Source organism: Lucilia cuprina, chromosome 4 (assembly GCF_022045245.1).
Source record: "Lucilia cuprina isolate Lc7/37 chromosome 4, ASM2204524v1, whole genome shotgun sequence".
NCBI classification, from domain to species: domain Eukaryota; kingdom Metazoa; phylum Arthropoda; class Insecta; order Diptera; family Calliphoridae; genus Lucilia; species Lucilia cuprina.
The window spans coordinates 64,129,250-64,156,932 of record NC_060952.1 but is presented as its reverse complement, the minus strand read 5'-3'; the positions used below and the strand labels follow the sequence as shown (position 1 = coordinate 64,156,932).

Sequence of the window (27,683 nt, the reverse complement as noted above, 5' to 3'; positions counted from 1 at the left end):
TTTTATCTCTTAAAATAACAAAATATATTCTCTTTTTTATACGCTATACCGTAGCTATAACAAAAGAAAGTAAAAAACAAAGAGACAAAACATATATACAAACATACATTACATATATACATTATTGTGTTTGTTGTAATTTGTGTTTTCCCTACACATTGTGAGTCGGTCTGATTAGTTCAATACTAATTATAACATCGACTTTAATTAAATTTCGAGTAAAATCTTTTTGGAAAAATATTTTTGGGAATTAGCGGTCACCCTACGCTGTTAGATCCGGCATATTAGGTACAATATAGCACCTGTAAACGGAACTATTTTGTAATATTTTTTCAATTAAAAGATTTTTTATTTAACTTTTTAGAAATATTTTTCGCGATTTAGCGGTCAGTCTACGTTCGCTAAGTTCGCTTTAGAATGCGATTATTTAGTTGGATCTTGTTCCAAGTTTGATATAACTCCATTGGAAAATTTAACCGAGTCACTTCTCGGGACGAAGTTGCAGTTCCTTGAAGAGGACTGGCAATCAGTTCGAAAAGCCTTTGCGGATTAAATTTTAACTAATGAGAATATTATTCCTGAGAGCGAAAAATGCACGGCAAAAGTAAGATTTGGATCGGTTAAGGACGAATATCAACGTACCAATGCTAATATGATGGACCAATTGAAGATGCACAGAGCTTCTAGTAATCAAGGTCTAAGGCCCGATCAACCGACTAACTCTACTTTGTTCAATACTTCGAATATGTGTCCCATTAATGCCACATTTAATGATTCGGAGATTTGTATAATGGTTCCTCCTTGTGATACTCAGGAATTTTATGGGGGTTATGAGGAATGGCCATCATTCCGCGATATGTTTACCGCCATTTATGGTAATCACCCTCGATTCACACAGGCTCAAAAGTTATATCATCTAAGGAATAAAACAAAGGGCGAAGCAGGTAGTATTGTAGCTAAATATCCACTTTCAGATCAGAATTATTTACTGGCGTGGGACGCGTTAAGGGCGCGATATGAGAACAAGCGCATTTTAGTAGATAATCAGTTGAAGATTCTATTTACTATACTTACCAGCAGCAAATGCTGAAAATTGCGAATCTATTAACAGGATTCAAACTACCATTAGCGATTGTTTATCAATTTTAAGGTTCATGGTATACGAACCAATCAATGGGATCCAATCCTAATATATTTGTGTTCCACAAAATTACCTGATGATGAAACATTAGCTCTTTGGGAGCAATCGTTGAGTTCTCCAACTCGTTTACCTTCCTGGGCAGAAATGGAAGAATTTTTAATAAATAGACATCAGGTAATGGAAAGAATATCTACATTCAGAAGTCAAAACCCACCTTATGTTCCATATCATAATCAGGGTAGAAATTATAATATCTCTTCACAGCAGAATAAAGCTAGATATGAAAACCCGAACAAAGAAGCTCAATCGAAGAATGATGATATGCTTTGCAAATTATGTAATAAAACACATATCATTCGAAATTGTCCTAAATTTCAAAACTTTTCAGTAAAACAGAGAATTGACTATGTAGAAAAGAACAAAATTTGTAGTAATTGTTTGTCTTCAGCTCACACAAATACAAATTGTCAAAGCGTTTTTACATGTGTCCAGTGTAAGAACAAGCACCACAGCTTACTTCATTTGGATATTTATTTCAATAATAAGAAGAATAAAGCAAATAAAAACAAAACGTCCAATACGTTTCATGCTGATCCCTCTCAGCAACCGGAGGACACAATAAACCGCGAACCACCATGTAGCTCAATGTCTACAGTACACAAGACAAACACACAAACAAACTTTCTGTCAATGATGATGACATTTTACATTTTAGATAAGTATTTACAGTTAGAGCTCTAATAGATTCGGGATCAAAACGATCATTTTTAACTAAAAAAATATCAACAAGTAAGAATGTTATATTCGGCCATGCCGAATCTTATATACCCACCATCAAATCATTCATGTTTATGTAGAATTTTACTGATGTACTTACATTTTTGGGTCAGTAATATGTCTTAAAGTCATTTTCAGAAGGGGACCTTGGTAAGGTCAATTATAAATCCATTTTCGTTAAATTTATGAAAATGATTTTGTTTCCTATAAAACTTTTTTATGTCGAATTTTATTGCTTTATATATATGTTATGAGCAGATATGTTATGAGCAGATATGAGCATACATCTCTTAGCGATAAAGTTATTTTCTGAAGGGGGCATTTTAATAGGGATAGGAGAAAACGTGAACCGATATTCTTACTTTCAATAACGATCGATCCTTATAAAATTTGATAGGGATATTTTGGCTCGCACGAAACTTGTGTATGTAGAATGATAGGTCATAGAAAGACCTGGTGTTAATAACTAAAAAAGTACCTATAATTAGAATAATTAAATCCAAAGCTATATGAAAATTAATAAAATTGTATGTATTTAAAAAAAGTGGGCTTAAAACTATCTGATTTCAATTTTTAATATCTTATATAGGCAATTTCGTGTCGAGTGACCCAAGTCAAAAGATAATTTATGTATAAAACAGTAGTATTAATTTCTATATAATGATTCCAGATATAAACGCGCAAATAGTTTTAAAAATATTGAAAGTTCATCAAATGAAAGCCGAAATGTACAACTTGAAAAAGTCTTTAAATGCTTATACCTCCTAAACGAATTAAGAGAGGGTCGAAATTTAATATGAAAACATTTTTAATTAAATATATTAGACTTTTTTAAAAATAATGGAAATGGAAGCCGTTAAGAGTTGTTAACATATTCCTAAAATAGTATTTTAATATGACAACTTACTTTTTCATTTTATTTATATAATCCTTCCTTATACTTTTGGTATATATTTAATACACTTCGCCAATTAAGAAAACATTCTTAAATGTTTATTAACAGTTGATTTTTAACACAACACTGTCATATTGGTTTTTATTACTTAAGATTCACAATATTTTAATTACACTTTTTTCTATGAACATTAAATTCAATAACTCATTTAAGTTTTACGATGAATAATTAAAATTGAACATGACTGAACAAAACACAAAACATCACTGAACTTAGCAAAATTTCTGCATTATTTATTTATTTTTTCACGCTAAAAAATGGAGTATTTATATTTTTTGTTTTTGTACTCTCCTTACAATCATCCGGAAGTAACCTAAAAGTATACTTCCAGACGGCGAAAACTAGAAATCAATGTATTTTGTTTTTGTAAAATGTGTGCTCTCGTCTGACAATTGTACAGAAGTGACTACAATCCACACTTCCAGATGAATAAAATACAACATTAATGTGAACACTCTTCAAACTTCTTCCAGAAGTGACATAAACATACAAATCAAGAAGATACAAATTAGGAAACAATGTATTTTGTTATTATAAAATGTATGTTCTCACCCAACTTTCATACAGAAGTCACTAAAACGTTGTTTTTCTAAAATGTGCGTTCTCGTCTGACAATCGTCCAGAAGTGTTTCTGACGTGGCGTCTGGGGTGATGCGCAATAGTTTTCTCTTTTAAATGTTTGAAGGGATTGTTCTAATTACGAAGATTTTTGGCAATTCACACGTACACAACCCGATCATAAATAAAACTCATAGCAAGAGCGTAAAAATTGCAAAAATTTGTAAAAACAACAACAATATTTTCAAACAAGAGAATAACTTGCAAAAAACTCGTACACTCCAAAAACTTTTTAGGAATGCATAATATTAATTATACATAAAAACAATATTTTTAATAGATTTTTTAAACATTTTACATTAAAAGCTTTAATCTTTGTTTAGAAATAAACATTTTTCACTTCTTTGAATATGTAATCTGTAAAACTTAAAATTTTACTTCTTATAAAATTTGATCATAGCAAGCGTAACTAGGAAATCTTTTTTCTAAGTGTTTTTTAGTATTTTCTTGCCACTACAATAACAGTTTCTCTTTCTGCGCTTGGCTGATCTATATACATATATAAAAATGAATGTGTGTTTGTTTGTACGTTTAAACGTTACAGACTACTAAACGGTTAAACCGAAATGTGAAAATTTCACAGTGTATTATTGCATTTTGAATTTTCAAGTGGGCGAGGAACCACTCCCACATTAAGAAAATATAAAATTCGTATATTTGAGATAATATAACAGTTAGAGTCCCTCAATATTATCGTAGCCACCTTAGTGTCAATATGATTATTTAGGATAAAAAGTGGGCGGACTAGCGCTAGGGGGCGTGGTACCTCCCATATAAATTAAGTACAAAAATTATTTTATCTTGGAAACTATAAACTACAGCTACAATCTTAAAATTTTGCATGAATAATTTTAACATCCATGTAAACATTTTTAGTAATAAATTGGCAGACTACCCATGAGGGGAGCGGCACCTCCCATATTAATTTAATAAAAAATTTGTTTATCTTAAAATAATAATAGAGTTAGAGTCCTCAAATTTTGTCGGAGGCACTTTATTAGTGTCAATGCGATTATTTGGAATATAAAATGGGTGGACTAGCGTTAATTTATATGGCACCTCCCATATAAATTAAATACAAAATTCGTTTATCTTGAAAACTAATACAGTTAGAATATTAACATTTTGCATTAATAACTTTAACATCCATTTTGGGTAATAAATTGGCGGACTATCCATGAGGGGAGCGGCACCTCCCATATTAATTATATATATTCGTTTTTTCTTGAGATAATATAACAGTTAGAGTCCTTAAATTTTGTAGAAGCAATTTTAGTGGCAATATGATTATTTAGGATAAAAAGTGGGCGGACTAGCGTGGCGTACTACCCATGAGAGGAGCCGCACCTCTCATATTAATTAAATACAAAATTTCAAATTTTATATGAATAACTTTGACATTCATGTGAACATTTAGAAAATAATGGGTAGACTTTCAATGGTAGGCTTGGTATCACATATATGAATTAAATACAAAATTTTGTATATCTTGAAAACTGTTAGTTAATTCTAATTTTTCAGAAATAGATATAAATTGGCGAACTGGCAATAATTTGCTTGGCATCTCTCATATGTTACATATTGTTAATCTGGAAAACTTTTTTGGTTAAAATTTGTAAAATCTTTAAGTGGGCTTTTTATTTATACTAGAGGGTAAAACAAAAAATATTGTATATCCCAAGGCATAATAATATGAATTATTTTTTAAGAATAAAAGTATATATTAAATTTTAGCAAGTAAGAAATAAATAGATCATTAATGTATTATTGTAGAATTTAAATGAAATATATTGTCATCAAGAGAATTTATAATAAACCTTTAAGAAAAATTTATAATTTAGTAACTAAATAAATATTTTTTTTGGTTATTATGTATATGTTTCGAGTGGGGTAGCGAAGCACACCGGGTATTAGCTAGTATGAAATATTTGTGGGAATTATAAATATGTTAGCAAGTTGCTGCGTACTATATTGCATGTAAAAAGATTTACATTTGTCTGTAAGCTACAATATGAAATAGCTTGTATAGATAAATATTTTAAGCAAAAATACTAAAAATATTTTGAATAGAATCATTTTTCAAATAAGAGGTATTTTTTTCAAAGTCAAAAATAACAAGTAAGAGTGTTATATTCGGCCATGCCAAATCTTATATACCCACCATCAAATAATTCATGTTTATGCAGAATTTTACTGATGTACTCACATTTTTGGGTCAGTAATAAGTCTTAAAGTCATTTTCAGAAGGGGACCTTGGTAAGGTCAATTATAAATCCATTTTCATTAAATTTATGAAAATGATTTTATTTCCTATAAAACTTTTTTATGTCGAATTTTATTGCTTTATATATATATATATATATATATGTTATGAGCAGATGTGAGCATAAATTTAAGTTCTCATTAAACATGTTTGTGTTGAATTTCACCGCTATTGATACATCTCTTAGCGATAAAGTTATTTTCTGAAGGCGGCATTATAATAGGGATAGGAGAAAACGAGATTTTGGCTCCCACGAAACTTGTGTATGTAAAATTTTGTAGTAATGAGCGTTGAATTCGTTGTCTAAAGGGCACCTTATTAGGGGGTTAGATAATAATGGACTCATCCTCATAAAATTTAAGAAAATGATTTTAGTTCCCAAAAAACTTTTATATGTCGAATATTATTGTTATATATATGCTTCTTAAGGAAGATATGAGCATTAAAGTAGTTTTCTGAGAGGGACCTCATAGGTGGGATAGGGTCAATTATGTATAGGGTCAATTATCCTTATAAAATTCTACAAAGAGATTTATGAGACCATAAAACATGTTTGTGACGAATTTCACCGCTATTAGCCAGTTATGAGCAACAAAGACATTTTCTGAAGGGGACTTTATATGGGAGGTAGGGTCAATTATGAACCGATCCTTATAAAATTCTACGAAAAGATTTATGTCCCCATAAAACATGTTTGTGCCGAATTTCACTGCTATTGATGCTTCTCTTAGCCAGTTATGGGCGATAAAATCATTTTGTAAAGGGGACTTTATATGGGGGGTAGGGTTAATTATGGACCAATCCTTATAAATTTCTACGAAGAGATTTATATCACCATAAAACATGTTTGTGTCGAATTACACCGCTATTGATGCTTCTGTTAGTCAGTTGTGAGCGATAAAGTCATTTTCTGAAGGGTACTTTGTATGGGGGGTAGGGTCAATTATGGACCGATCCTTATGAAATTCTATAAAAAGATTAGTGTTCCCATAAAACATGTTTGTGCCGAATTACAGCGCTATTGATGCTTTTGTTAGTCAGTTATTGGCGATAATGTCATTTTCTAAAAGGGGCCTTATTTGGGGGCTAGGCGAAATCGTGGACCGATATTGCCCATTTTCAATACCAAACAAACTACATCAACTATAAGTATTGCTAGCTACTTCCGGTTGGACTCTATCGTGTTTTCAACAGACAGACAGACGGACGGACTTGGCTAGATCGTCTTAGAATCTAATAAGGACCCAGAATATATATACTTTTATGGGTCTTAGACGAATATTTCAATGTGTTGCAAATGGAATGACAAAAACAATATAATAGTTTATAATAGTTTATCAAAACTTTTACAAAAAACATTAAGTACATAGAAATTTCGATAATTCTTTTGTTTTCTTTTTCTGAAGAAGCAAAAATACGGGAATCATTCCACTTTCGATCGGAATGGAAATCTGTGACAGGCCTCTATAAAATTATGTTTAATATTTCAATTTTTCTTGCTATGTTATAAAAGAAGATATAATTATTATGTACATTTACCTGGTTCAAACGTCAGCTGTTTCTCAGGCATTCTTAACATGGCAGCACTTAGAATAGTTGGATCAGATCTGCCTTTAGAATTAAATGCATAAACAGATAAGGTATATAGTCCACCAGGCGATAATGTTGAAACAGTAAATCGCGGTATAGTTGAGGTGATGTTAGCTTTGATCTCCTGCAATGTTTTAATATATGCAATTAGATTAAAATAATTTATATTAATGATAAATTATATATACATATACAGTGGTGGAAAAAATAATAGAAACGACTTTATTTTGTGGTAAAAACTATATTTTCTCAAAAACTACCAGTTAGAATTTGATGATTTTTATCTTAAATAAAAGGTATTTAAGTCTACTTTGCTATGATATCAGGTTTAGCATTGGAAAAAATAATAGAAACGATTCACAGTATTACACTAAGGGCAATTGCTGAAATTTATTAAACTGCGTTTTGTATTCATTTTTAAAAATTTTAATTATAAAAGAAATTCTTAAAAGAAAAGTGTACGTTTTACTTACATTTTTATGTAAACATTTTTTGAGGCTTCATTGTCCATATGGATTCTGAAAACTGAATTAGAGACCCAAATTTCAAATTTTCTTAAATAAAAAGTTCAGATAGTGAATAAAATTACTTCTAATGGTTAAATTATCTAAAAAAGAAGTTTTTGAGAAGATTTCGAGAAGAAAAAGTTTTGAATCACTTATAGATAACGACAATCCACCATTTTTGGGCCAAATTTCGAGCAATATTTCGCCGTTTTTGGTGGTTAGAAAGGGACTTAAATGTCAAAGTATGTTGATGGACTTGTGAAATAATGCTAGAAATAAGTTAAATTTAAGGCAAAAAGTTCACAAAATCTAAAAAACAAGTTAGAAGTTATAGTCGGGCGCGGCCGACAATATAATACCCTACACCTGTATACGAATAAAATGTGATTTAGTTTTCATTATTAAGCATTTAAGCTGAATTGTACCTTGCCTCAGGTATACTAAAGCCATTTACTGTTTAATAAAACTGTGGATATTTAAGTAAAATTTTGATAGGGGCTTTTTAGAGGGGCTAGGGTCAAATGAGGCCCTGTGATATTGTAGCATCATATTGTAGTTTCAAGCAACCACATTATGGTTTCATGTAATCATAAATTGGCTTCAAGTAATCATATTATTGTTTGAAGTAAGCATATTATGGTTACAAGTAGTCACATGTCTTCAAGTAACCACGTTATGGTTACATATTAAACATAATATGGTTAATTTAATGTGCTCGGCGTAAAATGTAATTATTTGTTAATTTTCTTTTAAACAAACACAAAACTTCCAAGCACTGATATTCCCATAAACACATGATGCCAATATAAACACAATATAATTTTTTTAATTATTAATTTTTTATGTACACTATTTTATTTATTTATTTGTATTGTTTCCTATTATATTTTTAGATATTATTTATTTTTCACAATTATTTTAACACTGCGTTTGCTTAACAATTTATTTAATCCGATCTAGTACGGATAAACCATACAACTGATAGAAAATTGGCGATACCACAATATTTTTATAGTAAACGTATTTTACTTATATCTTAAACATTATATGGATAAACGTGTAAAATCCTACCATTTAATGGTTATTTGATAGTTTAAATGATTCTAAATAATATAATATGTTTAAATAATTATCATTGTTTAGTTGTTGTAAAAATAATTATTTTTCAGAGAATCATTCTTAAATTTATAATTGTCATAAACATATAAATGTTTTCAGTAACTAAGACATTGATGAAGTTCAATAAAAATAACAATTGTTTGGTTATGATAACAAAATATTGTTACAAAAAAACATAGAATAGTTGTCCTAACCATGCCGAACCATGTTTTTTCTCTGCGTGTAATTATAAAGTCCATCAGGGTCATCAAGACTAGTATAGAACTTGGTTTTACAACTTTTTGTCGAGGCACGAGTATATTAAACATAATTATGAGTTTATGTTTATGAGCGGGTTCAGTTCTATGGGGCCTAGGTGAAATAATGGACCGATGTTAATAATTTTCAATAGGCTTCGTCTACGGTATAATAGAAGATCATGTGCGAAATTTCATTGAATTATTTGCAAAATTGCGAAAATGTTTACAAGCCCTATTCGGGGGTACAGCCCCCATAGATGAAATAATGGACCGATCTTAACCATTTTCAATAGAGTTCGTCCCTGGGACAATAGAAGATCATGTACCAAATTCCATTCAGTTATATTCTGTAGTTTGATTATAAGGTTTACATGAACTGACGGACATAGCTAAATCGACTCAGAAAATGATTCTGAGCCGATTGGTATACTTTAAGGTGGGTATATGACCAATATTATTGTGCGTTACAAACATAAGCACAAACCCAATATACCCTCCCCACTAAAGTGGTGTTGGGTATAATAAAATTCAGTTGGAATTGTAGGTAGTTTACTGTAACGTAAGTTTAGATAAAATGCACCCTATTATATAAAAACATCAGAAAAAATATTCTTTGTAATATTTTTGCAAAAAAAAACGTATTAGATTTTAGAAAAGGTAATTAAATACAAACTTTATTTTTCTCATTTAAAAACATTCTGTTTTATTATACCCTTCACCTTCGTGAGAAGGGTATATATAAGTTTGTCATTCCGTTTGTAATTTCTATAATATAATTTTCCGACCCTATAAAGTATATATATTCTGTCTATCTATGAAAAATTTGATTATCAAACAGTTTTCAAGATATAAGAAATTTTATATTTAATTCATATATGTGGTGCCAAGCCCAACCTCCCCCATTAAAAGTCCGCCCGTTATTTTCGAAATGTTAACATGAAAGTTATTCATATAAAATTTGAAGATTCTAGCTTTAGTAGTTTCTTAGATATACAATTTTTTCTATTTAATTCCTGTGGGGGCTTCAAGTTCCCCAGATGAAAGTCCACCCTTCTTCCTCCAAAATGTGCAGATGATTTAAAAAGTAATTTATGCAAAATTTGATGAATCTAGTTTTATTTATATTTTCCTAGATAAACAATATTTTGTATATTATTCTTATGGGAGATATCAAGTCCCATTAAAATTTCGATCGTCAAACCTAAATGTTGAGATGAATTTCAAAATTCTTTAATAATAGTTTCTCAGATTTCTGTTTTATTCATATTGGGGCTCCAAGTCCCCTACCCAGATGAAAGTCCGCTCTTTTTTTAATATTAAAGTTCTTCGTGAAAAATTTTAAGAATTTAGTTGTATTAGTTTCCCAGTAAACGAATTTTTATAGTTAATTAATATGGGAGGTGCCGCTCTCCTCATAGTTTGTCCGCAATTTAATACCAAAATGTTTACAGAGATGTTTATATTATTCGTGAAAAATTTTAAGACTCTAACTGTAATTTTTTCAGAATAAACGAATTTTGTTTATTTAATTTATATGGGAGATGCTACACCCCCTAACGCTAGTCCTCCCACATTTTTCCGAAATAATCATATAGACACTAAAGTTGTTTCGACAAAATTTTAGGAATCTAACTGTTATATTATGTCAAAACGAATTTTTATATTTAATTAATATGGGAGGTGCCGCTCCCCTCATATGTAGACCGCCAATTTAATACCCAAAATGTTTACATTGATGTTAGAGTTATTCCTGCAAAATTTTAAGATTCTACCTGTAACAGTTGCCAAGATAAACGAATTTTTGTACTCTAGTCCGCTCACTTTTTATCCTAAATAATCATATTAACACTAAAGTGGCTTCAACAAAATTTGAGGATTCTATATATTTTATTATCTTAAATATACGGATTTTATATTTTTTTAATATGGGCGAGGCTCCTCTCCCACTTGAAATATCAAAATAAAAAGTAGCATATGACAGGAATACGCTGTCAAAATTTCAAGAAAATCGGTTCAGTCGTTTAGTAATATATAACGTTCAAACATACAAACAAACACACATTCATTTTTATATATATAGAAGATAACAACTAACATTAATTAATAACAACTAACAGTAAAAAACAAAATGATGAACATTCTTATCGATGCGACCATTATAACTGGAAAGTTTTAGGGAACTGATCTATTGCTACCACGTATTCCTATGTCCACGTCGGAGGTGCCATTCCATTTTAAGCGCCTACAATTTCCTATTAGCCAAACATTTCCAATGACGATTAATAAAGCTCAAGGTCAGTCCATGCAAGTTTGTGGATCTAATCTAGAAAATCCATGTTTTTCACATGGACAGCGTTATGTTGCATGTTCACGAGTAGGAAACTCCTCAGATCTATATGTATACGCACCAGAGGGAAAAACAAAAAATATTGTGTATCCCAAAGCATTAGAATAAGAATTATTTTTTAGGAATAAAAGTCTATATTAAATTTTACAATGTAAGAACGTATAATTTTAGAATTTTAATATATTATCATCATATGAAATTATAATAAACCTTTAAGAAAAATTGCATAATCTAATGACTAAATAATTAAATATTGTAATTGTTATGTTTTTAATTTCTATTAGAGTAGCGAAGCACACCGGGTATTATCTAGTAAGAATATAGAATTTGTTTGTAATTACTTTACGTGAGAGGCACCAAAATTTGGGACTATAGCTGTTAACGTTTTCTAGATATACATATTTTAATAATTAGGTTTTAGAATTTACTTCATATGGTAGGTGTCACGTCTGCTTTTGTTTAACTCCCTATTTGTGTCAAAAAAAAGTATTTAAACAAAAGTTACTTGTACAAAGTTTGGGGACTCTCTACGTGGCACCTCGCTCATTCAAAATTTAAACATAAAAAGTAGGAATTTATTGTAAAAATTCAAGAAAATCGGTTTAGCCGTTTATTTATTTGTCTATAACAACATACAAACACACATTCATTTATTTTTAAATATATGAATAGAAGATATATAGCTATACCACATGTGTTTTACTACCCTAAAAGCAATATAAATAAAATACTCACTTCAAGATTTTGAAAGTTTTAACTACAATAGTTTTTCAGATTAAGAATATATTACATATGAGAGATTGCAAGTAGCCAATTTCTATCTATCTATGAAAAATTTTAATTATCTAAAAGTTTTCAAGATATACGAAATTTTGTATTTAATTCATATATGTTTTGCCAAGCCCTCCATTGCAAATTAATTTCATAGATAGAAATTGGCGAACTTGCAATAATTTGTTCGTTATCTTCTAAATGTTCACATTAATGTCAAAGTTTATCATCTAAAATTTGAAGATTCTGCTCTAATAGTTTCTTAAATATACGAAATTTCTATTTAATTCATGTGGGGGCTTTAAGCTCGCCAGATAAAAGTCCGTCCTTTTTCCTCCAAAATGTTCAGATGAATATTAAAGTAATTTGTGCAAAATTTTAAGAATCTAGTTCTATTAGTTTCCCAGTTAAACGAAATTTTGTATTTAATTCATATAGGAGGTGTCAAGTCCCCCATAGAAGTCCGCCCATTATACTCTAAATGTTTAAATTTAAAGTAAAATTTAAAGATTTTTGCTCTAATAGTTTCTCAGATATGCGATTTTTTCTATTTTATTCATATGGGGGCTCCAAGCCCCCAGTCCGCTCTATTTCCTTAAAATATTAAAGTTCTTTGTGAAAATTTTAAGAATTTAGTTGTATTAGTTTCCCAGATAAACGAATTTTTGTATTTAATTAATATGGGAGGTGCCGCTCCTCTCATGGGCAGTCCACCAATTTATTACCCAAAATGTTTACATAGATGTTAAAGTTATTTGTGCAAAATTTTAAGATTCTAAATGTAATAGTTTCTAAGATAAACGAATTTTTGTATTTAATTTATATGGGAGGTGGCACGCCCCCTAACGCTAGTCCTCCCACTTTTTATCCCAAATAATTATATTGACACTAAAGTGGCTCCGATAAAATTTGAGGACTCTAACTGTTATATTATCCAAAAATAAACGAATTTTTGTATTTAATTAATATGGAAGGCGCCTCTCCCCTCATGGTAATTTATTACGCAAAATGTTTACATGGATGTTAAAGTTATTCTGATTCTAACTGTAATAGTTTCCAAGATATACGAATTTTTGTATTTAATTAATATGGGAGGTGTCGCTCCCCTCATGAATAGTCCACCAATTTATTACCCAAAATGTTAACATTGATGTTAAAGTTATTCGTGCAAAAATTTAAGATTCTAACTGTAACAGTTTCCGAGATAAACGAATTTTTGTATTTAATAAATATGGGAGGTGCTGCTCCCCTCATGGCCAATTTATTAACCCTCTCTGGTCCGTCCACTTTTTATCCCATATAATCATATTGACACTAAAGTGCCTCTGACAAAATTTGAGGAATTTAACTGTTATTTTATCTCAAATATACGAATTTTATATTTTTTTAATGTGGGCGTGTAAAAAGTAGCCTATTACCTATTCAAGACATAAAGGAATACGATGTGAAAATTTCAAGAAAATCGGTTCAGCCATTTAGTATTTTATAACGTTCAAACATAAACATACAAACAAACACATTCATTTTTTTATATATAGATTGCTTAAATATGTACTTTGGAATTAAGGTAATATATAACATAAAAGTTTCTTTATGAAAATAAAAATTTTAAAAATATGCACATTTTGTAATGAAATTTTTTGAATTAAACCAATTTTAATTAATTAACTAAGTTGATAAATTATATATTTATATTAATATTATTTGAGTCAAATTAGTTGTTTTCTATAATACTACAATTTCACTTTCTAATAACTTTAAAAGAAGAACATAAAAATTACTTCCCGAAAATGACTTCAGATGTAGTGAATTTTGAATGAAATAAAAATTACATTCCTCCTATGACAAGCAAGTGTTAAAGTTTGTAAATTCTACTCCTTTTTCGGTTCTTTGAAATGTAATATATTTAATCCATGTGGTGGCTTTAAGCTCCCCAGGTGAATGTCCGCCCTTTTTTCTCCGAATTGTTCAGATAAATATTGAACTAATTTATGGAAAATTTGATGAATCTAGTTCTACATTTTCCTAGATAAACAATATTTTATACTTTATTAATCGTATAATCTAAATGTTCAGATAAATGACAAAATTCTTCAAGTAAAATTTAAAGATTCTAGCTCTAATAGATTCTCAGATATACGAATTTTTCTATTTTATTTATATTTGGGGCTCCTGGACCCCCAGATAAAAGTCGGTTCTTTTTTCTTAAAAATGTGCAAAATTTTAAGAATTTAGTTGCAGTAGTTTCCCAGATAAACGAACTTACTGCTGCGTAGCGACTTTAATAGCTATGCTCGATAATGTGCGTTAAAGTAAACTTCTAAAGGGTGTCTTATATGGGGCTTGAGACAATTATACACAGAAACAAATAAAAATGAATTTTAATTATGAAATTGCTCATATTAATTAAAAAAAGTTTTGATTTTTCTCTAATCATCAAAATGATACTATTGATTAACTTAAAATAAACAAGTAAGAGTGTTATATTCGGCCATGCCGAATCTTATATACCCACCATCAAATCATTCATGTTTATGTAGAATTTTACTGATGTACTCACATTTTTGGGTCAGTAATAAGTCCAAAATTCATTTTCAGAAGGGGACCTTGGTAAGGTCAATTATAAATCCATTTTCATTAAATTTATGAAAATGATTTTATTTCCTATAAAACTTTTTTATCTCGAATTTTATTGCTTTATATATATGTTATGAGCAGATATGAGCATAAATTTAAGTTCTCATTAAACATGTTTGTGTTGAATTTCACCGCTATTAATACATCTCCTAGCGATAAAGTTATTTTCTGAAGGGGGCATTATAATAGGGATAGGAGAAAACGTGAACCGATATTCTTACTTTCAATAAGGATCGATCCTTATAAAATTTGATAGGGAGATTTTGGCTCGCACGAAACTTGTGTATGTAGAATTTTGTAGTAATGAGCGTTGAATTCGTTGTCTAAAGGGCACCTTATTAGGGGGTTAGATAATAATGGACTCATCCTCATAAAATTTAAGAAAATGATTTTAGTTCCCATAAAATTTTTATATGTCGAATATTATTGTTATATATATGCTTCTTAAGGTAGATATGAGCATTAAAGTCGTTTTCTGAAAGGGCGATAAAGTCATTTTCTGAAGGGGACTTTATATGGGGGTAGGGTCAATTATGGACCGATCCTTATAAAATTCTACGAAGAGATTTATGTCACCATAAAACATGTTTGTGCCGAATTACACCGCTATTGATGCTTCTGTTAGTCAGTTGTGAACGATAAAGTCATTTTCTGAAGGGGGCCTTATATGGGGGCTAGGCGAAATCGTGGACCGATATTGCCCATTTTCAATACCAAACAAACTGGATCAACTTTAAGTATCTGTGCAAAATTTCAGCTCGCTAGCTACTTCCGTTTGGACTCTATCAACAGACAGACAGACGGACGGACATGGCTAGATCGTCTTAGAATCTAATAAGGACCCAGAATATATATACTTTTATGGGTCTTAGACGAATATTTTAATGTGTTACAAACGGAATGACAAAAACAATATACCCCCCATCTTTTTTGATGGTGGGTATAAAAATATGATTTGCATTTTCTATTAAAATAAAATAATTTTCCCTTTTGTTTTGCAAAATATATTTTTTAATGAATAGAAAAAAAGTATTTAAAACGTTTTCAATTATATGAAAGTAGATTGTGAGTTATTGCACAATAATTTTTATGCGAATAATGTAAGTTTGAAATTTAACACTAACACAAATTTTTTCCCAATTTTTTCACTTATTTTGACGGTTATTTTTATTTAAAAATGGAGCTTTTATTTCATAATGCAAACTAGGGCTACATTTTCTTTGTGTGTTTAGGGTGATTTTTTCTTTCTTATATGTTTTTGAAAAGTGTTTTTAACATATTTATTAAGAAATGTTCTATAAAATCTTTTATATAAATTATATAAATTAAAAAAATATAAATTATATAAATTAAAAAAAATATAAGTAAATTATATAAATTAAAAAAATTTAAATTGTATAAATTAAAAAAAATATAAAATGCTTATAATATGATCAAAAAACTCAAACATGATATTAAAATTATATCATAACATGTTTAATTAGGCTCTTATTGTAAAAATGTGCAAAAAATATAATCGGTGCCAAATTTATTTAACTGTTTAAACGTGTAAATAACTTGTCCTTTAGACCACACTACGCATAATAAAAATATGCATTTGCATAATTTGTTTTCCCCGATTAGAATTTTTAATTTTATTAACATTTATTCTTAGAATATTTTAAATATAATTAAATTTTCTTTTGTATAACAGATAAAATAATAATATATATGAAAATTTGTTTAAAAAAAATCTTTTTTTTAAAAATCGTCAAGTTTAGAGATAAAAACAGTAAAAATCGTCAAAATAACGATAAATCGTCAAATTGGCAACAGTGTACACAACCCGATCGTAAAGAAATCTCATATAGCAAGAACGTAAAATTTAAAAAAAATTTTTTTTAAAAATCGTCAAGTTAAGAGATAACAAGTAAGAGTTCTATATTCGGCTGTGCCGAATCTTATATACCCTTCACCATGATGTGTTTAAAGCCTTTTGGTACCTTTTGAAGAACGAAAAAGTACCAAAAAGTCCCCATCTATAGGACCTCAGTTAATCCGGGCCATACAAACTTAATTACATGTTCCTAGGTTCAATATTGTAGAAGTTATAAAAAGTACCTTTTGAAGAACGAAAAAGTATCAAGAAGTCCCCTTTTACTGGTTCTCACTTAATCCGGGATATACGAACTTAATAACATGTTTCTAGGTTCAATATTATAGAAATTTCAAAAAGTACCTTTTGAAGAATGAAAAAGTACCAAAAAGTACCCTTTCATAGGTCCTCACTTAATCCTGGCCATACATACTTAATTACATGTTTCTAGGTTTAATATCGTAGAAATTGCAAAAAGTACCTTTTGAAAAACGAAAAAGTACCAATAAGTCCCCTTTTATGGGTCCTTACTTAATCCGGGCCATACATACATAATTACATGTTTCTAGGTTTAATATCGTAGAAATTGCAAAAAGTACCTTTTGAAAAACGAAAAAGTACCAAAAAGTCCCCTTGTATGGGTCCTCACTTAATCCGGGCCATACATAAATTATATATTTATATTAATATTATTTGAGTCAAATTAGTTGTTTTCTATAATACTACAATTTCACTTTCTAATAACTTTAAAAGAAGAACATAAAAATTACTTCCTGAAAATGACTTCAGATGTAGTGAATTTTGAATGAAATAAAAATAACATTCCTCCTATGACAAGCCAGTGTTAAAGTTAGTAAATTCTACTCCTTTTTCGGTTCTTTGAAATGTAATCTATCTAATCCATGTGGTGGCTTTAAGCTCCCCAGGTGAATGTCCGCCCTTTTTCCTCCGAATTGTTCTTTCTTATATGTTTTTGAAATGTGTTTTTAACATATTTATTAAGAAATGTTCTATAAAATCTTTTATATAAATTATATAAATTAAAAAAAATATAAATTATATAAATTAAAAAATATAAATTATATAAATTAAAAAAATTTAAATTATATAAATTAAAAAAATGTAAAATGCTTATAATATGATCAAAAAACTCAAACATGATATTAAAATTAAATCATAACATGTTTAATTAGGCTCTTATTGTAAAAATGTGCAAAAAATATAATCGGTGCCAAATTTATTTAACTGTTTAAACGTGTAAATAACTTGTCCTTTAGACCACACTACGCATAATAAAAATATGCATTTGCATAATTTGTTTTCCCCGATTAGAATTTTTAATTTTATTAACATTTATTCTTAGAATATTTTAAATATAATTAAATTTTCTTTTGGATGACAGATAAAATAATAATATATATGAAAATTTATTTAAAAAATCTTTTTTTTAAAAATCGTTAAGTTTAGAGATAAAAACAGTAAAAATCGTCAAAATAACGATAAATCGTCAAATCTGGCAACAGTGTACACAACCCGATCGTAAAGAAATCTCATAGCAAGAACGTAAAATTTACAAAAATTAAAAAAAAATCTTTTTTTTAAAAATCGTTAAGTTTAGAGATAAAAACAGTAAAAATCGTCAAATCTGGCAACAGTGTACACAACCCGACCGTAAAGAAATCTCATAGCAAGAGTGTAAAATTTACAAAAATTATATCAAGGAGAATTTAGAAAAGGTGGTGTTATTTAATCAGCTGTTAATTTTTTTCTTAATTCGCCTGGGTTACGTAGCTGTCAAAGTTTTATTATTATTGTTATTTTTATATTTAAAAAATTTCCGTTAAACGGAGAAAAACTTCGTTAATATTTTAAATTATTTATGTAAAAAATCTAAAAATACCAAGCATCTCGTAAACAAATATCATTTCATTTAAATAATGGCATAATTGGTATGTATAGAAATATGTTATTTAGGAAAAATATTTTTTCTATTAAATGTTAACATATTTAACAATATTGTTTTATATTTTATATAAACATAGATGGGTAACGTGATTAACTTCTGGAACACTTTATATAAAGAAACACATATGAAGAATTTTGCGATCAGCGGCAGCTTACTTTTACATATGGCTTCATTTTGAAATCTATTAAATGTTAACAAATTAAACAATTTTGTTTTACATATACACTATGTGGATAAAGTGATTAACTAAAAAAATTCTGTTCCGGAACGCTTTATATAACAAAACCCATATGAGGTTGTAACGAACTTTTCGTTACATACATGAATTTACTTATTTTCTTATACATGAATTATAATTGTGTTATTAATTAAACAATATATTTAATGAATTATTTATAATTTATAATGAATATGTACTTTTTATGTTTATTTTTCACTGAAGGTCTCCAAACACTTCCTAAAGGCAATATTTTAGGAAGTGTTACGAGGAAGCCGGGGAGCCGAAGAGGTTCGGCTTATTATTTACCATCCCGAACGACTCCCGGTCAAATTGGTGTGTTTTTTAAATAAATTAAAATCAAAAACAAAAAAAATAAAACACACTTCCGGTGCTCCAATTATTTGAAATTTATGGTCCTTCGAACCGGATATGAACCAGTGACCATAAACAAATTCCAACTCTTATTTTGGAGATTTGTTGCTTTTGTTTTTACTTTGTTAAGAAATTAACAAAGTTGATCAATAACAGAATTGGACTATGCACACAATAAAATAGAGAATTTTATTTCTACTTACGTGTTGGTTGGTGGGAATTGAAACACTTTTTTTGTTAGTTTTACTTTTTTTTCAAATAATTGGAGCACCGGGAGTGTGTTTTAATTTTTTTGTTTTTGATTTTAATTTATTTAAAAAACACCACTTTGACCGGGAGTCGTTCTTTCGGTTGTCAAAAAGTGCAAGGACGACAAATACATTTAAATATGGCTGACGTTGATGTAGATGTTCCCTCTGCAGCTCCCGCTGTAGGTGGTTCCATGGACATTAATCAAGCTTTGCAAAAAGTTTTGAAGAAATCTTTAATTGCCGATGGTCTTGTACATGGTATTCACCAAGCCTGCAAGGCCTTAGACAAACGTCAAGCTGTTTTGTGTATCTTGGCTGAGTCTTTTGACGAACCCAACTACAAGAAGCTCGTTACTGCCCTCTGTCATGAACATCAAATCCCCTTGATCCGTGTCGATTCCCACAAGAAACTCGGTGAATGGTCTGGTTTATGCAAGATCGACAAAGAAGGCAAGCCCGTAAGGTTTGCGGCTGTTCCGTTGTTGTCATCAAGGACTTCGGTGAGGAAACCCAAGCTTTGGATGTCGCCAAGGAGCACCTCAGACAAAACAGCTAAACTACACATTCCTAGTCTAGTTAGTCTGTAAATGGGTTCATCTGTATGATGATAGCGATGCATTTTGTTTTTATCAAAAACACACTCCGGTGCTCCAATTATTTGAAAAAAAAAAATAAAACAAACAAAAAAAAGTGTTTCGATTCCTACCAACCAACACGTAAGTAGAAATAAATTCTCTATTTTATTTGTGTGCATAGTTCAATTCTGTTATTGAACAACTTTGTTAATTTCTTAACAAAGAAAAAACAAAAGCACAAATCGCCAAAATAAGAGTTGGAATTTGTTTATGGTCCTTTTTGAACCACAGTGAAAGTGCTAAATTAATTGAAAATTTATATAAAAAATAATAAGTATAGTCGCAAGAATTCCCATTCTTCACATACATAATTATTTTTATACCCTTCACCTTCGTGAGAAGGGTATATATAAGTTTGTCATTCCGTTTGTAATTTCTATAATATAAAATTCCGACCCTATAAAGTATATATATTCTGGATCCTTATAGGTAGCGGAGATGATTAAGCCATGTCCGTCTGTCTGTCTGTCCGTCTGTCTGTATGTTTGTTGAAATCAGTTTTTAGAAGACCCCAGATATCTGCGAGATCCGAATCTTCCATAATTCTATCAGACATACGACCGGCAAGAACGCTATTTAAAATCAGCAAAATCGGTCCATAAATAACGGAGATATGAGCAAAAAACCGAGACAACCTCTGAAAATTTCATATAAAATTTAGATTTTTATTCATGCTCAGACAGAAACTGCAAAAAACTAATGTTTTGTTATTGGCTAGAAATATGAAATTAAGTATGTAGAGCCTGGATTAAGTGAGAACCTATAAAAGGGGACTTTCTGGTACTTTTTCGTTCTTCAAAAGGTATTTTTTGAAATTTCTATAATATTGAACCTAGAAACATGAAATTAAGTATGCATGGCCCGGATTAAGTGAGGACCCAAACAAGGGGAGTTTTTGGTACTTTTTCGTTTTTCAAAAGGTACTTTTTGCAATTTCTACAATATTGAACCTAGAAACATGTAATTAAGTATGTATGGCCCGGATTAAGTGAGGACCCATAAAAGGGGACTTTTTCGTTGTTCAAAAGGTACTTTTTGCAATTTCTACAACATTGAACCTAGAAACATGTAATTAAGTATGTATGGCCCGGATTAAGTGAGGACCCATAAAAGGGGACTTTTTGGTACTTTTTCGTTCTTCAAAAGGTACTTTTTGCAATTTCTACAATATTGAACCTAGAAACATGTAATTAAGTATGTATGGCCCGGATTAAGTGAGGACCCATACAAGGGGATTTTGGTACTTTTTCGTTTTTTCAAAAGGTACTTTTTGCAATTTCTACGATATTTAACCTAGAAACATGTAATTATGTATGTATGGCCCGGATTAAGTAGGGACCCATAAAAGGGGACTTTTTGGTACTTTTTCGTTTTTCAAAAGGTACTTTTTGCAATTTCTACGATATTAAACCTAGAAACATGTAATTAAGTATGTATGGCCAGGATTAAGTGAGGACCTATGAAAGGGTACTTTTTGGTACTTTTTCATTCTTCAAAAGGTACTTTTTGAAATTTCTATAATATTGAACCTAGAAACATGTTATTAAGTTCGTATATCCCGGATTAAGTGAGAACCAGTAAAAGGGGACTTCTTGATACTTTTTCGTTCTTCAAAAGGTACTTTTTATAACTTCTACAATATTGAACCTAGGAACATGTAATTAAGTTTGTATGGCCCGGATTAACTGAGGTCCTATAGATGGGGACTTTTTGGTACTTTTTCGTTCTTCAAAAGGTACAAAAGGCTTTAAACACATCATGGTGAAGGGTATATAAGATTCGGCACAGCCGAATATAGAACTCTTACTTGTTATCTCTTAACTTGACGATTTTTAAAAAAAATTTTTTTTTAAATTTTACGTTCTTGCTATGAGATTTCTTTACGATCGGGTTGTGTACACTGTTGCCAGATTTGACGATTTATCGTTATTTTGACGATTTTTACTGTTTTTATCTCTAAACTTGACGATTTTTAAAAAAAAGATTTTTTTTAAACAAATTTTCATATATATTATTATTTTATCTGTTATACAAAAGAAAATTTAATTATATTTAAAATATTCTAAGAATAAATGTTAATAAAATTAAAAATTCTAATCGGGGAAAACAAATTATGCAAATGCATATTTTTATTATGCGTAGTGTGGTCTAAAGGACAAGTTATTTACACGTTTAAACAGTTAAATAAATTTGGCACCGATTATATTTTTTGCACATTTTTACAATAAGAGCCTAATTAAACATGTTATGATATAATTTTAATATCATGTTTGAGTTTTTTGATCATATTATAAGCATTTTATATTTTTTTAATTTATACAATTTAAATTTTTTTAATTTATATAATTTACTTATATTTTTTTAATTTATATAATTTATATTTTTTTAATTTATATAATTTATATAAAAGATTTTATAGAACATTTCTTAATAAATATGTTAAAAACACTTTTCAAAAACATATAAGAAAGAAAAAATCACCCTAAACACACAAAGAAAATGTAGCCCTAGTTTGCATTATGAAATAAAAGCTCCATTTTTAAATAAAAATAACCGTCAAAATAAGTGAAAAAATTGGGAAAAAATTTGTGTTAGTGTTAAATTTCAAACTTACATTATTCGCATAAAAATTATTGTGCAATAACTCACAATCTACTTTCATATAATTGAAAACGTTTTAAATACTTTTTTTCTATTCATTAAAAAATATATTTGCAAAACAAAAGGGAAAATTATTTTATTTTAATAGAAAATGCAAATCATATTTTTATACCCACCATCAAAAAAGATGGGGGGTATAATGTTTTTGTCATTCCGTTTGTAACACATTAAAATATTCGTCTAAGACCCATAAAAGTATATATATTCTGGGTCCTTATTAGATTCTAAGACGATCTAGCCATGTCCGTCCGTCTGTCTGTCTGTTGATAGAGTCCAAACGGAAGTAGCTAGCGAGCTGAAATTTTGCACAGATACTTAAAGTTGATCCAGTTTGTTTGGTATTGAAAATGGGCAATATCGGTCCACGATTTCGCCTAGCCCCCATATAAGGCCCCCTTCAGAAAATGACTTTATCGTTCACAACTGACTAACAGAAGCATCAATAGCGGTGTAATTCGGCACAAACATGTTTTATGGTGACATAAATCTCTTCGTAGAATTTTATAAGGATCGGTCCATAATTGACCCTACCCCCATATAAAGTCCCCTTCAGAAAATGACTTCATCGCCCTTTCAGAAAACGACTTTAATGCTCATATCTACCTTAAGAAGCATATATATAACAATAATATTCGACATATAAAAATTTTATGGGAACTAAAATCATTTTCTTAAATTTTATGAGGATGAGTCCATTATTATCTAACCCCCTAATAAGGTGCCCTTTAGACAACGAATTCAACGCTCATTACTACAAAATTCTACATACACAAGTTTCGTGCGAGCCAAAATCTCCCTATCAAATTTTATAAGGTTCGATCCTTATTGAAAGTAAGAATATCGGTTCACGTTTTCTCCTATCCCTATTATAATGCCCCTTCAGAAAATAACTTTATCGCTAGGAGATGTATTAATAGCGGTGAAATTCAACACAAACATGTTTAATGAGAACTTAAATTTATGCTCATATCTGCTCATAACATATATATAAAGCAATAAAATTCGAGATAAAAAAGTTTTATAGGAAATAAAATCATTTTTCATAAATTTAATGAAAATGGATTTATAATTGACCTTACCAAGGTCCCCTTCTGAAAAATGAATTTTGGACTTATTACTGACCCAAAAATGTGAGTACATCAGTAAAATTCTACATAAACATGAATGATTTGATGGTGGGTATATAAGATTCGGCATGGCCGAATATAACACTCTTACTTGTTTATTTTAAGTTAATCAATAGTATCATTTTGATGATTAGAGAAAAATCAAAACTTTTTTTAATTAATATGAGCAATTTCATAATTAAAATTCATTTTTATTTGTTTCTGTGTATAATTGTCTCAAGCCCCATATAAGACACCCTTTAGAAGTTTACTTTAACGCACATTATCGAGCATAGCTATTAAAGTCGCTACGCAGCAGTAAGTTCGTTTATCTGGGAAACTACTGCAACTAAATTCTTAAAATTTTGCACATTTTTAAGAAAAAAGAACCGACTTTTATCTGGGGGTCCAGGAGCCCCAAATATAAATAAAATAGAAAAATTCGTATATCTGAGAATCTATTAGAGCTAGAATCTTTAAATTTTACTTGAAGAATTTTGTCATTTATCTGAACATTTAGATTATACGATTAATAAAGTATAAAATATTGTTTATCTAGGAAAATGTAGAACTAGATTCATCAAATTTTCCATAAATTAGTTCAATATTTATCTGAACAATTCGGAGAAAAAAGGGCGGACATTCACCTGGGGAGCTTAAAGCCACCACATGGATTAAATATATTACATTTCAAAGAACCGAAAAAGGAGTAGAATTTACAAACTTTAACACTTGCTTGTCATAGGAGGAATGTAATTTTTATTTCATTCAAAATTCACTACATCTGAAGTCATTTTCGGAAGTAATTTTTATGTTCTTCTTTTAAAGTTATTAGAAAGTGAAATTGTAGTATTATAGAAAACAACTAATTTGACTCAAATAATATTAATATAAATATATAATTTATCAACTTAGTTAATTAATTAAAATTGGTTTAATTCAAAAAATTTCATTACAAAATGTGCATATTTTTAAAATTTTTATTTTCATAAAGAAACTTTTATGTTATATATTACCTTAATTCCAAAGTACATATTTAAGCAATCTATATATAAAAAAATGAATGTGTTTGTTTGTATGTTTATGTTTGAACGTTATAAAATACTAAATGGCTGAACCGATTTTCTTGAAATTTTCACATCGTATTCCTTTATGTCTTGAATAGGTAATAGGCTACTTTTTACACGCCCACATTAAAAAAATATAAAATTCGTATATTTGAGATAAAATAACAGTTAAATTCCTCAAATTTTGTCAGAGGCACTTTAGTGTCAATATGATTATATGGGATAAAAAGTGGACGGACCAGAGAGGGTTAATAAATTGGCCATGAGGGGAGCAGCACCTCCCATATTTATTAAATACAAAAATTCGTTTATCTCGGAAACTGTTACAGTTAGAATCTTAAATTTTTGCACGAATAACTTTAACATCAATGTTAACATTTTGGGTAATAAATTGGTGGACTATTCATGAGGGGAGCGACACCTCCCATATTAATTAAATACAAAAATTCGTATATCTTGGAAACTATTACAGTTAGAATCAGAATAACTTTAACATCCATGTAAACATTTTGCGTAATAAATTACCATGAGGTAATTCTTTATGCCGAATTTTATGACGATTGGTCTATAACTGACCAACAAAACAAAATCTATGTACAAAATGTACAAAAGCAAATATTCTTTAAAAACAAAAAAAAAAATATTCAAAATACTTTAAAATAAGTGAAATTAACAATTTTTCCAGAACTCAAAATATTTAAAAATAATATATATAGATTTTGCAAAAAAAAATATATATTTCATAAGTTTTGTAAAATTTTACAATTTGGGTGTGGGTACATCGGTTGGCCAGTTGGTAGTGTGCCTGTCAGTTTGAATGTTTAATGAAATTTTACTATTTTTAAAATTTTCATCTTATTTATCTAATATTCGTCAAACATTAGTTTTAGTTCTTACGTTACTAAAAATCTAACTCACACCGGTGAAAGACTTTAGTATGACGCATGTTTTGTTTTGCAGCCCAATGTTCTAAAAAACGAATTTTAAAGTCTTGGAGGAAATGAGCGAAATAATGTGCAATTTTTATTAAAATAAACAATATTTGTCTGAAAAAATGTTAGTGCTTTTTTACCCATTTTCAGTTAGAAAATTACGCTTTTTTACCCCTTCTTAATTTTTTTGCGCGCGTTTTGCTTGACCAATGTTGGCAACACTGTTTTCAAGATATACGAAATTTTGTATTTAATTCATATATGTATTGCCAAGCCCTTCATTGCAATCTAATTTCATAGATGGAAATTGGCGAACTTGCAACAATTTGCTTAGAGCAGAGTCTTCAACTTTTACATGATAAACATTGACATTAATGTCAACATTTAGAAGGTAACGAGCAAATTATTGCAAGTTCGCCAATTTCCATCTATGAAATTAATTTGCAATGAAGGGCTTGGCAATACATATATGAATTAAATACAAAATTTCGTATATCTTGAAAACTGTTAAATAATTAAAATTTTTCATAGATAGATAGAAATTGGCGAACTTGCAATAATTTGCATGGCATCTCTCTTATGTAAATATTCTTAATCTGAAAAACTTTCAAATCTTGAAGTGAGTATTTTATTTATATTGCTTTTAGGGTAGCAAAACACATGTGGTATAGCTATATATCTTCTATTCATATATTTAAAAATAAATGAATGTGTGTTTGTATGTTGTTATAGACGAATAAATAAACGGCTAAACCGATTTTCTTGAAATTTTTACAATAAATTCCTACTTTTTATGTTGAAATTTTAAATGAGCGAGGTGCCACGTAGAGAGTCCCCAAACTTTGTACAAGTAACTTTTGTTTAAATACAATTTTTTTTGACACAAATAGGGAGATCAGCAAAAACAGACGTGACACCTACCATATAAAGTAAATACTAAAACCTAATTATTAAAATATGTATATCTAGAAAACTTTAACAGCTATAGTCCCAAATTTTGGTGCCTCTCACGTAAAGTAATTACAAACAAATTCTATATTCTTACTAGATAATACCCGGTGTGCTTCGCTAACCCAATAGAAATTAAAAACATAATAATTACAATATTTAGTTATTAGATTATGCAATTTTTTTTAAAGGTTTATTATAATTTCATATGATGACAATATATTTAAATTCTAAAATTATACATTAATGAGCTATTTATTTCTTACATTCTAAAATTTAATATATACTTTTATTCTTAAAAAATAATTCTTATTCTAATGCTTTGGGATACACAAATTTTTTTGTTTTTCCCTTTGGTGCGTATACATATATATGTGAGGCGTTTCCTACTCGCGAACATGCAACATAACGCAGTCCATGCGAAAAACATGGATTTTCTAGATTAAGTCCACAAACTTACATGGACTGACCTTGAGCTTTATTAATCGTCATTGCAAATGTTCGGCTAATAGGAAATTGTAGGCGCTTAAAAAGGAATGGCATCTCCGACGTGTACATAGGAATACGTGGTAGCAATAGATCAGTTTCCTAAAACTTTCCAGTTATAATGGTCGCCTCGATAAGAATGTTCATCATTTTGTTTTTTACTGTTAGTTGTTATTAATTAATAATAGTTGTTATGTTTAATTCTTCTTCTTTTTATAATG

General features: G+C 29.3%; 1 protein-coding gene and 1 pseudogene across 1 annotated transcript in view; one reads left to right on the top strand and one right to left on the bottom strand.

Annotated features, from left to right (window-relative positions):
- LOC124419400 overlaps window positions 1-27,683 on the bottom strand; it is a 245,153-nt gene that overhangs the window by 144,967 nt on the left and 72,503 nt on the right. Inside the window, exon 3 of the mRNA XM_046948633.1 lies at window positions 7,294-7,468. Within this exon, the coding sequence (XP_046804589.1) occupies window positions 7,294-7,468 (175 nt within the window). The remainder of the gene's footprint in view (window positions 1-7,293; window positions 7,469-27,683) is intronic.
- Window positions 19,723-20,198, top strand: LOC124419401 (annotated as a pseudogene).